The 12,909-nt window shown below is 41.8% G+C and overlaps 1 protein-coding gene across 1 annotated transcript in view; it reads left to right on the forward strand.

Moving 5' to 3' along the window:
* LOC135538111 (NACHT, LRR and PYD domains-containing protein 12-like) overlaps positions 1-12,909 on the forward strand; it is an 86,481-nt gene that overhangs the window by 7,891 nt on the left and 65,681 nt on the right. The window contains exons 5-9 of the mRNA XM_064964097.1: positions 342-426; positions 556-784; positions 1,178-2,948; positions 3,212-3,385; positions 9,078-9,251. Of these exons, the coding sequence (XP_064820169.1) occupies positions 342-426; positions 556-784; positions 1,178-2,948; positions 3,212-3,385; positions 9,078-9,251 (2,433 nt within the window). The remainder of the gene's footprint in view (positions 1-341; positions 427-555; positions 785-1,177; positions 2,949-3,211; positions 3,386-9,077; positions 9,252-12,909) is intronic.

The following is a 12,909-nucleotide window of genomic DNA, read 5'->3' on the forward strand; positions in this document are numbered from 1 at the left end:
ACACTGTCTCTAGTCATTTCTCCTCTCCCATTTTCCCATTTGTTGTTGTTGTTTTCATAATCCATAGGCTAATCATATTGTCCATTTCCATAGTCCTAAAACAATATTAAACAAACACAACATTCTCTGTGTGTGTGTGTGTGTGTGTGTGTGTGTGTGTGTGTGTGTGTGTGTGTGTGTGTGTGTGTGTGTGTGTGTGTGTGTGTGTGTGTGTGTGTGTGTGTGTGTGTGTGTGCGTGCGTGCGTGCGTGCGTGCGTGCGTGCGTGCGTGTGTGTGTCTGTGTGTGTCTGTGTTTGTGCACTCCTGGATGAGGAGATGTAATCTCATATTTTGTCTACAGAAACCAACAGGAGAGATCAGAGTCAGAGATTCTCAGTGGTCAGTCTTCACAGAGTCATCAAACAGGCCTGGACTCCATATTCAGTGTATGTGGTCCTGTTATGTACATTTGTATCTGTTTACCTCAAGTAAAGTTGATCTGTCAATCAATCATTCATGTGTTAATGAGAAAGCATTTATTATCATGCTTAACTCATTTACTTTATTTATTTCAGTTGCTTGAAGAGAATATTATTAGATTTGTGAAGAACGAGCTGAAGATGTTCAAGAGGATTCTTAGTCCAGAACTCCCAGAAGGCTTTGAGAGTCAGAAGCAGGATAAGGAAGTGGTGGACCCTGAAGATGAGAAGCAGGAGAGCAGTGCCAGAGAGGGGGCTCTGAAGATCACACTGCACATCCTGAGGAAAATGAACCAGAAGCAGCTTGCTGACGCACTGGAGAAATGTAAGAGCTGTCTGCCTCATGTTGAATGCTGTTTTATTATATTTTAAAGCTGAATCTAAAGTACAGCTAAAGTAGCTGTGTAACTCAATGTTATTGTAGCAGCCTTAAGACCTAGTGACCTCATCAAGTAGCAGCAGGGATGTGTTGTGGTGATTAATTTAGAGAGAGAGAGAGAAAATTAATAATACCATCAATAATACCAATAATAATATAATCAGTCACACCAGTCTGTAATGCATTATAAAAACATTTACACATGTATACAGTCAGTTAAGATAATAAATGATTATCATTTAAAACGTTACAACAGTCCTACAATACTGTAGGCATTAAAACAGATTCATAATATTAACTAGTAACTAGTAATATTGATATCCTCTGTGTTATTTCTAGATTCAGATGATCATGCTGTGATTTGCCAACGTGAACTCAAATCTAATCTAAAGAAGAAGGTTCAATGTGTATTTGAGGGGATCGCTAAACAAGGAAACCCAACACTTCTCAATAAGATCTACACAGAGCTCTACATCACAGAGGGTGGAACAGGAGAGGTCAATAATGAACATGAGCTGAGACAGATTGAGACAACAACCAGGAAACAAGCAAGGCCAGAGACTGCAATCAAATGTAACAACATCTTCAAACCCTTAACTGGACAAGACAAACGTATCAGAACTGTGCTGACAAAGGGAGTCGCTGGCATTGGAAAAACAGTCTCTGTGCAGAAGTTCATTCTGGACTGGGCTGAAGGAAAAGCAAATCAGGATGTCCAATTTGTATTTTCATTGCCTTTCCGGGAGCTGAATTTGATGAAAGAGGACAACTACACTTTCATTGAACTTCTCAATCACTTCTCAATGGAAACCAAACAATCAGGAATCTCCAACTACGACAAGTACAAAGTTCTGTTCATCTTTGACGGTCTGGATGAGTGCCGACTGCCCCTAGACTTCCAGAAGAACAAGATCTGTTGTGACGTCACAGAGTCAACTTCAGTGGATGTTCTGCTGACAAATCTCATCAAGGGAAATCTGCTTCCCTCTGCTCTCCTCTGGATAACTACCCGACCTGCAGCAGCCAATAAGATCCCTTCAGGGTGTGTTGACCAATTGACAGAGGTACGAGGGTTCAATGACCCACAGAAGGAGGAGTACTTCAGGAAGAGATTCAGTGATGAAGACCTGGCCAACAGAATCATCTCACACATAAAGACATCAAGGAGCCTCCACATCATGTGCCACATTCCAGTCTTCTGTTGGATTTCTGCAACAGTCCTTGAACACATGCTGAAACATAAGAGAGAAGAGATGCCCAAGACACTGACTGAGATGTACACAAACCTTGTTGTGTTTCATACCAAACAGAAGAATGAAAAGTATCTTGGGAAAGAAGAGACAGGTCCACACTGGAATAAAGAGAGCATTCTGTCACTGGGAAAACTGGCTTTTCAACAGCTTGTGAAGGGCAATCTGATTTTCTATGAAGAAGACCTGAAAGAGTCAGGCATTGATGTCAATGAAGCCTCAGTGTACTCAGGATTGTGCACACAGCTCTTTAAAGAGGAATGTGGGCTGTACCAGGACAAGGTGTACTGCTTTGTTCATCTGAGTATTCAGGAGTTTCTGGCTGCTGTATATGTGTTCCTCTCATTCATCAACAACAATGAGAATCTAATGGACAAATTTCAAACAAAAGACGAACCTGAAGTTACTTTCTACAAGAGTGCTGTGGATAAAGCCTTACGATGTGAGACGGGAAACCTGGACCTTTTCCTCCGCTTCCTTCTGGGCCTCTCACTGGAGTCCAATCAGAAGCACTTACGAGGTCTACTGACAAAGACAAGAAGCAGCTCACAGACCCATGAAGAAACAGTCAAGTACATCAAAGAGAAGATCAGGGAGAATCCCTCTCCAGAGAGGTGCATCAATCTGTTCCACTGTCTGAATGAACTGAATGACCATTCTCTTGTGGAGGAGATCCAAAGATACCTGAGATCAGGAAGTCTCTCAAAACCCAACCTGTCACCTGCACAGTGGTCAGCTCTGGTCTTTGTGTTGCTGACTTCAGAAAAGGAGCTGGATGTGTTTGACCTGAAGAAATACTCCAGATCAGAGGAAGGTCTTCTGAGGCTGCTGCCAGTGGTCAAAGCATCCAGAGCTGTTCTGTGAGTAAATAAAATTACATATAAGAACTCATCATCAAGAAGCAATATTAATTTTTGAAAAAAATACATATTGAAAAACAAACTGAATGCATTGATTTTCACATTATTATAACATTATCAACATAACATACAATTCTTGGAGACGGAAAATGAATCTATATGTTGTTTTCGATAATTAACCAAATGCATCTGCCATTGTCCTTCTACACTACTGGTGTTAAATTAACAGTGTGTTTGTGAATTCATGATGATCTCTTTGTCAGGCTGTCAGGCTGTGGAGTCACAGAGAAAGGCTGTGCTTCTCTGGTCTCAGCTCTGGAGTCAAACCCCTCACACCTGAGAGAGCTGGACCTGAGTAACAATGACCTGAAGGATTCAGGAGTGAAGCTGCTCTCTGCTGGACTGGGGAATCCCCACTGTAAACTGGAGACTCTGAGGTCAGTATTCCTGTAGTTGGTCAACAAGTGATAACTGTTCACCAGATCCACATGTGTTTACCAGACACACATAGTCCACACCAAATGTGATTGGACAGTGAGGTTTACAGTTTTAAATGTGGTGCTATCCTCCAACATTTTGGATTTGGTATAGAATGTTTCATATTCGGTGACGGTACAGAATGTCACCTTTTATTTAAAGATTTTCATTCACATACAGCCCTTAAGAAAATTAAGAGAGCACTGCAAAGTTATCAGCTTCTCTGGTTTTACTATTTATAGGTGTTTGGGTGAAATTAACATTTTTGTTTTATTCTATCTTCTTCTGACAACATGTCTCACAAATCCCCTCCAATAATATTGTCATTCAGAACATTTAATGACAATAAGTTAAATATTTTTAAATAACACAATACTAATGTTTTAACTTAGGAAGAGTTCAGTCATCAATATTTGGTGGAATAAGCCTGATTTTCAAACACAGCTTTTAAGCATCTTGGAATGCCCTCCACCAGTCTTTCAAATTTATGTTTTCTGAGAACCTTGTACGTGGCTTGATTCATGCGTCCTTCACAAAGATAAATCTGCCTGATTGAAGACTTGCTGAAGCACCCCCAGATCATCACCGATCATCCACCAAATTTCACAGTGGGTTCGAGACACTGTGGCTTGTAGGTCTCGCCACCAACATTTTGGATTTGTTTCATATTAGGAGACAGTACCGAATGCTCCCTAAAACACTTCAGCAAGCAGGCCTTTCTAATCGACCTGACCCGGGTATCCTGGAACGATATTGACCTCATCCCGTCAGTAGAGAATGCCTGGTTGTGATACAGATGACACTGTACCACAACCAGCCGTGATTGAGAGATTCTCCCAATCATGGCATAGGGCGGCATCTGAGGGCGGCGCACAGTTGGCCCAGTGTTGCCAGAGTTTGGCCGGTGTAGGCCATCATGGTAAATAAGAATTAGTTCTTAACTGACTTGCCGAGTTAAATAAAGGTTAAATATATATATTTTTAAATAAAAATCTTAAATAAGCATTCACCTTTCAAAAAATGTAGAACTAAGAAGAGATGTAGCCCTTGTTTCACTCCAGACTTGACTGCCCTTTTCCAGCACAAACATATCCTGTGGCGTACTGCACTAGCATCTTATAGTCCCCGCGATATGCAACTTTTCAGGGAAGTCAAGAACCAACATACCCAGTCAGTTAGCAAAGCAAAGCTAGCTCTTTCAAACAAAAATTTTCATCCCTGCAGTACTAATTCCAAAAAGTTTTGGGACACTGTAAAGTCCATGGAGAATGAGAGCACCCTCCCAGCTGCCCACTGCACTGAGGCTAGGAAACACTGTCACCACCAATAATTCCACGATAATTGAGAATTTCAAGAAGCATTTCTCTACGGCTGGCCATACTTTCCACCTGGCGACCCCAAACCCAGCCAAAAGCTCTGCATCCCCCAAAGCAACTGGCCCAAGGCCACCCCCCACCCCCGCATCTCCATCACCCAAATCCAGAGAGCTGATGGTCTGATAGAGCTGCAAAATCTGGATCCTACAAATCAACTGGTCTAGACAATCTGGACCCTCTCTTCGTAAAAGTATTTGCGAGCATTGTTGCAACCCCTATTACTAGTCTGTTCGACCTCTTTCGTATCGTCTGAGATTCCTAGAGATTGGAAAGAGGCCGTGGTCACCCCCCTCTTCAAATGGGGAGACACTCTAGACCCAAACTGTTGCAGACCTATGTCCATCCTGCCCTGCCCTTCTAAAGTCTTTGAAAGCCAATTGAACAAACAGATCACCGACCATTTCGAATCCCACCATACTTTCTCCGTTATGCAATCAGGTTTCCGAGCTGGTCACGGCTGCACCTCAGCCATGCTCAAGGTCACAAATGATATCATAACTTCCATCGATAAAAGACAGTACTGTGCAGCTGTCTTCTTCAACCTGGCCAAGACTTTCGACTCTGTCAATCACCATTTTCTTATTGGCAGACTCAACAGCCTTGGTTTCTCAAATGACTGCCTCGCCTGGTTCACCAACTACTTCTCAGACAGAGTTCAGTGTGTCAAATCGGAGGGCCGGTTGTCCAGACCTCTGGCAGTCTCTATGGGGGTGCCACAGGGTTCAATTCTCGGGACGATTATTTTCTCTGTATACTGTATATCAATGATGTCTCTCTTGCTGCGGGTGATTATTTGATCCACCTCTACGCAGACGACACCATTCTGTGTACATCTGGCCCTTATTTGAACACTGTGTTAACAAACCCCCAAACAAGCTTCAATGCCATACAACACTCCTTCTGTGGCCTCCATCTCCTCTTAAATGCTAGTTAAATGAAATGCATGCTCTTCAACCGATCACCGATCACCCGCACCCGCCCGCCCAACGAGCATCACTACTCTGGACAGCTCTGACTTAGAATATGTGGACAACTATAAATACCTAGGTGTCTGGCTAGACTGTAAACTCTCCTTCCAGACACAATATTAAACATTTTGATCCAAAATTAAGTCTAGAATCAGCTTCCTATTTTGCAACAAAGCCTCCTTCACTCATGCTGCTGAACATACCCTCGTAACACTGATTATCCTACCGATCCTTGACTTGGGCGATGTCATTTACCTCCAACACTCTACTCAGCAAATTGGATGCATTCTTTCACAGTGCCATCCGTTTTGTCACCAAGGCCCCTTATACTACCCACCACTGCGACCTGTATGCTCTCTTTGGCTTGTACTCGCTACATATTCGTTGCCAAACCCACTGGCTCCAGGTCATCTATAAGTCTTTGCTAGGTAAAGCCACGCCTTATCTCAGCTCACTGGTCACCATAGCAGCACCTACCAGTAGCAGGCGCTCCAGCAGGTACAGTGCCTTGCGAAAGTACTGCTGTTCACAAATGCTCTCCATCCAACCTCACTGATCTTGAGCTGTTTTGCAAGGAGGAATGGGAAAAAATTTCAGTCTCTCGATGTGCAAAACTGATAGAGACATACCCCAAGCGACTTACAGCTGTAATCGCAGCAAAAGGTGGCGCTACAAAGTATTAACTTAAGGGGGCTGTATAATTTTGCACGCCCAATTTTTCAGTTTTTTATTTGTTAAAAAAGTTTGAAATATCCAATAAATGTCGTTCCACTTCATGATTGTGTCCCACTTGTTGTTGATTCTTCACAAAAAAATACAGTTTTATATCTTTATGTTTGAAGCCTGAAATGTGGCAAAAGGTCGCAAAGTTCAAGGGGGCCGAATACTTTCGCAAGGCACTGTATATTTCACTGGTCATCCCCAAAGCCAACACCTCCTTTGGCTGCCTTTCCGTCCAGTTATCTGCTGCCAATGACTGGAATGAATTGCTAAAATCACTGAAGTTCGAGACTTATTATGTCCCTCATTAACTTTAAGCATCAGCTTTCAGATCGCTGCACTTGTACACAGCCCATCTGTAAATAGCCCATCCAACCAACTACCTACCTCATCCCCAGATTTGTTTTTGTTTTTCTGCTTTTGCACACCAGTATTTCTACTTGCACATCCTCATCTGCACAACTATCAATCCAGTGCTAAATTGAAATTACTTTTATTCCATGTGTAACTCTGTGTTGTTGTTTGTGTCACACTGCTTTGCTTTGTCTTGGCCAGGTTGCAGTTGTAAATGAGAACTTGTTCTCAACTGGCCTGCCTTGTTAAATAAAGGTGTTCTCAACTGGCCTACCTGGTTAAATAAAGGTGTTCTCAACTGGCCTACCTGGTTAAATAAAGGTGTTCTCAACTGGCCTACCTGGTTAAATAAAGGTGTTCTCAACTGGCCTACCTGGTTAAATAAACGTGTTCTCAACTGGCCTACCTGGTTAAATAAAGGTGTTCTCAACTGGCCTACCTGGTTAAATAAAGGTGTTCTCAACTGGCCTACCTGGTTAAATAAAGGTGTTCTCAACTGGCCTACCTGGTTAAATAAAGGTGTTCTCAACTGGCCTACCTGGTTAAATAAAGGTGTTCTCAACTGGCCTACCTGGTTAAATAAAGGTGTTCTCAACTGGCCTACCTGGTTAAATAAAGGTGGGAAAAAAAGGTTTTCATACTTATATATTTTACCGTTTAGAAATGAAAGCACCCTATGTATGTAGTTGTCCCATTTGAAAAAGTCAAAATTATTTGGACAAAATAATTTACTCAATTTGTTTTAGTATTTGGTCCCATATTCCATGCCTGCAGTGATTACATCAAGCTTGTACATCTACTAACTTGTTGAATTAATTTGCAGTTTGTCTTGGTTGTGTTTTGGATGTTTTTCTTAATAGAAACTGAATGGTGAATAATGTCCTGTAATTTTGGAGTCACTTCACTTGTATTGTCAGTAAGAATAGAAGATGTTTCTGAACACTTCTACATTCATGTGGATGCTACTATGATGATGAATAATCAGGAATGAATCTTGAATAATGTCGAATTACAAAGTTATAGAGGCACAAAGGTCAGCAAATAATTCTAACCTCTCCTGTTATTGGTAATGTTGAGAGGTTAGCATGTTTTGTTGAAGCCTCTGTTATTGGTAATGGTGAGAGGTTAGTATGTTTTGTTGTAGTCTCTGTTGTTGATAATGTGAGAGGTTAGCATGTTTTGTTGTAGCCTCTGTAACTGTCTCACTCATTATTATTAATGATTCATTTATTATTTTTCTTCATAATGGCATCATCAGGATTCATTTAGTGGTGTTTAGAAACATGTTGTCCGCTCACTAAGAAAAAACATTTACTCCAGTCATCATCCACCATTTTAATATTGGGCAAAACAAACTGCAAATGCAATCAATGAGTTTGAGTCACAGGCTTGATGTCCTCATTGCATTAAAGGAATATCAGACCAAATACTATTCTTTTGACTACTTTAATAGACCTTAGGTGACTTGGTCAGAATACTTATGACTTCTTCAAAGAGGGGGCTGGATACATAAAGTGATTTATTTTTCTAAATGGTGAAACAGATATGTATTAAAATATCCTCAAATAAAAGGTGACATTATATACTGTCACCTCATATGAAACATGTGATCTGAAATCCAAAATGAAATCCAAAATGTTATGTTGTGGACTGTATACTCAATACAATCTAAATCTGATACCTCACTGTCAAAATAGATATGGTGTGGACTGTATACTAAATACAATCTAAATCTGATACCTCACTGTCAAAATAGATATGGCGTGGACTGTATACTCAATACAATCTAAATCTGATACCTCACTGTCAAAATAGATATGGCGTGGACTGTATACTCAATACAATCTAAATCTGATACCTCACTGTCTAAATAGATATGGTGTGGACTGTATACTCAATACAATCTAAATCTGATACCTCACTGTCTAAATAGATATGGTGAGGACTGTATACTCAATACAATCTACATCTGATACCTCACTGTCTGTCTTTTGACTGATACTGCTTTTTAAACTGGTCTGGTCAGTCTACTCAAATATTTGTACTTGCATGTTTCTATCTGCAGGCAATACTTTGATAATTTATCATTTCTAATAACGATACATTCATTTATGAATAGATATGGCAGGTTTCAGGACACTGATATATGTGAATATGTTGGAAAAAATATACTGCCACTATTTTCACCACCAAATAATATCAGTGTGATATTAATATGATTTGACTCTTTGCAGGCTGTCAGGCTGTCTAGTCACAGAGGAAGGCTGTGCTTCTCTGGTCTCAGCTCTGAGGTCAAACCCCTCACACCTGAGAGAGCTAGATCTGAGTAACAATGACCTGAAGGATTCAGGAGTGGAGCTGCTCTCTGCTGGACTGGGGAATCCCCTCTGTAAACTGGAGACTCTGAGGTCAGTATTCCTGTAGTTGGTCAACAAGTGATAACTGTTCACCAGATCCACATGTGTTTACCAGGCACACATAGTCCACACCATATGTGTTAGGACAGTGAAGCTTACAGTTTTAAATGTGGTGCTATGGTCCAGTATTTTCGATTTGAGATAGAATGTTTCATATTAGGTGACAGTACAGAATGTCACCTTTTATTTGAGGTTAATGGTGAGAGATTAGTATGTTTTGTTGTAGCCTCTGTAATATTCTCACTCATTATTATTAATCAAATCAAATCAAATGTATTTATATAGCCCTTCGTACATAAGCTGATATCTCAAAGTGCTGTACAGAAACCCAGCCTAAAACTCCAAACAACAAACAATGCAGGTGTAGAAGCACGGTGGCTAGGAAGAACTCTCTAGAAAGGCAAAAACCTAGGAAGAAACCTGGAGAGGAACCAGGCTATGTGGGGTGGCCAGTCCTCTTCTGGCTATGTCGGGTGGAGATTATAACAGAACATGGCCAAGATGTTCAAATGTTCATAAATGACCAGCATGGTCCAATAATAATAAGGCAGAACAGTTGAAACTGGAGCAGCAGCACTGCCAGGTGGACTGGGGACAGCAAGGAGTCATCATGTCAGGTAGTCCTGAGGCATGGTCATAGGGCTCAGGTCCTCCGGGAGAGAGAAAGAAAGAGAGAAAGAGAGAATTAGAGAGAGTATACTTAAATTCACACAGGACACCGAATAGGACAGGAGAAGTACTCCAGATATAACAAACTGACCCCAGCCCCCCGACACATAAACTACTGCAGCATAAATACTGGAGGCTGAGACAGGAGGGGTCAGGAGACACTGACAGACACATTGATTCGTAAATGATTTGTATTAATCAAGGCATCAACAGGATTAATTTAGTAGTGTTTTAGAAACATGTTTCTACTTAGAAAGAACATTTCTCCAGACATCACCACCATTTTAATACTGGGAAAAATATTACCTATAAAAACAACAAAAACAAACTGCAAATGCAATCAACGAGTTTGAGTCACAAGCTTGATGTAGGCATTACGTTCAATGATTAGGGGACCAAACACTACATTTTCAATGACTTTAATACACTCTGAGTTAATAGTTCAGAATACTTATGACTTCTTCAAATAGGGGGACTAGATACATAAAGTGCTTTTATTTTTCTAAACAGTGAAACAGATATGTATGAAAATACCCCAAAAAAAAGGTTATATACTGTCACCTCATACAAAACATTTGATCTGAAACACAAAATGTTGGAGTATAGAGCCACATTTAAAATGTTAGCTTCACTGTCAAAATAGATATGGTGTGGACTGTATACTCAATACAATCTAAATCTGATACCTCACTGTCTAAATAGATATGGTGTGGACTGTATACTCAATACAATCTAAATCTGATACCTCACTGTCTAAATAGATATGGTGTGGACTGTATACTCAATACAATCTAAATCTGATACCTCACTGTCTGTCTTTTGACTGATACTTCTTTTTAAACTGGTCTGGTCAGTCCACTCAAATATTTGTTAATATGCATCTTTCTATCGACAAGCAATACTTGAAAAATGTGTCATTTATAATAATGATACATTCATAAATGAATAGATGTGGCAGGTTTCAGGACACTGATGTATCTGAATATCAAATCAAATCAAATCAAAATCAAATCAAATTTTATTTGTCACATACACATGATTAGCAGATGTTAATGCGAGTGTAGCGAAATGCTTGTGCTTCTAGTTCCGACAATGCAGTAATAACCAACAAGTAATCGAACTAACAATTCCTAAACTACTGTCTTATACACAGTGTAAGGGGATAAAGAATATGTACATAAGGATATATGAATGAGTGATGGTACAGAGCAGCATAGGCAAGATACAGTAGATGGTATCGAGTACAGTATATACATATGAGATGAGTATGTAAACAAAGTGGCATAGTTAAAGTGGCTAGTGATACATGTATTACATAAGGATGCATTCGATGATATAGAGTACAGTATATACGTATGCATATGAGATGAATAATGTAGGGTAAGTAACAGTATATAAGGTAGCATTGTTTAAAGTGGCTAGTGATATATTTACATCATTTCCCATCAATTCCCATTATTAAAGTGGCTGGAGTTGAGTCAGTGTCAGTGTGTTGGCAGCAGCCACTCAATGTTAGTGGTGGCTGTTTAACAGTCTGATGGCCTTGAGATAGAAGCTGTTTTTCAGTCTCTCGGTCCCAGCTTTGATGCACCTGTACTGACCTCGCCTTCTGGATGATAGCGGGGTGAACAGGCAGTGGCTCGGGTGGTTGATGTCCTTGATGATCTTTATGGCCTTCCTGTAACATCGGGTGGTGTAGGTGTCCTGGAGGGCAGGTAGTTTGCCCCCGATGATGCGTTGTGCAGACCTCACTACCCTCTGGAGAGCCTTACGGTTGAGGGCGGAGCAGTTGCCGTACCAGGCGGTGATACAGCCCGCCAGGATGCTCTCGATTGTGCATCTGTAGAAGTTTGTGAGTGCTTTTGGTGACAAGCCGAATTTCTTCAGCCTCCTGAGGTTGAAGAGGCGCTGCTGCGCCTTCTTCACGATGCTGTCTGTGTGAGTGGACCAATTCAGTTTGTCTGTGATGTGTATGCCGAGGAACTTAAAACTTGCTACTCTCTCCACTACTGTTCCATCGATGTGGATAGGGGGGTGTTCCCTCTGCTGTTTCCTGAAGTCCACAATCATCTCCTTAGTTTTGTTGACGTTGAGTGTGAGGTTATTTTCCTGACACCACACTCCGAGGGCCCTCACCTCCTCCCTGTAGGCCGTCTCGTCGTTGTTGGTAATCAAGCCTACCACTGTTGTGTCGTCCGCAAACTTGATGATTGAGTTGGAGGCGTGCGTGGCCACGCAGTCGTGGGTGAACAGGGAGTACAGGAGAGGGCTCAGAACGCACCCTTGTGGGGCCCCAGTGTTGAGGATCAGCGGGAAGGAGATGTTGTTACCTACCCTCACCACCTGGGGCGGCCCGTCAGGAAGTCCAGTACCCAGTTGCACAGGGCGGGGTCGAGACCCAGGGTCTCGAGCTTGATGACGAGCTTGGAGGGTACTATGGTGTTGAATGCCGAGCTGTAGTCGATGAACAGCATTCTCACATAGGTATTCCTCTTGTCCAGATGGGTTAGGGCAGTGTGCAGTGTGGTTGAGATTGCATCGTCTGTGGACCTATTTGGGCGGTAAGCAAATTGGAGTGGGTCTAGGGTGTCAGGTAGGGTGGAGGTGATATGGTCCTTGACTAGTCTCTCAAAGCACTTCATGATGACGGAAGTGAGTGCTACAGGGCGGTAGTCGTTTAGCTCAGTTACCTTAGCTTTCTTGGGAACAGGAACGATGGTGGCCCTCTTGAAGCATGTGGGAACAGCAGACTGGTATAGTGATTGATTGAATATGTCCGTGAACACACCAGCTAGCTGGTCTGCGCATGCTCTGAGGGCGCGGCTGGGGATGCCGTCTGGGCCTGCAGCCCTGCGAGGGGTAACACGTTTAAATGTTTTACTCACCTCGGCTGCAGTGAAGGAGAGTCCGCATTTTTCCGTTGCAGGCAGTGTCAGTGGCACTGTATTGTCCTCAAAGCGGGCAAAAAAGTTATTTAGTC

Source organism: Oncorhynchus masou, unplaced genomic scaffold (genome assembly GCF_036934945.1).
Source record: "Oncorhynchus masou masou isolate Uvic2021 unplaced genomic scaffold, UVic_Omas_1.1 unplaced_scaffold_909, whole genome shotgun sequence".
In the NCBI taxonomy this organism is placed as follows: Eukaryota; Metazoa; Chordata; class Actinopteri; order Salmoniformes; family Salmonidae; genus Oncorhynchus; species Oncorhynchus masou.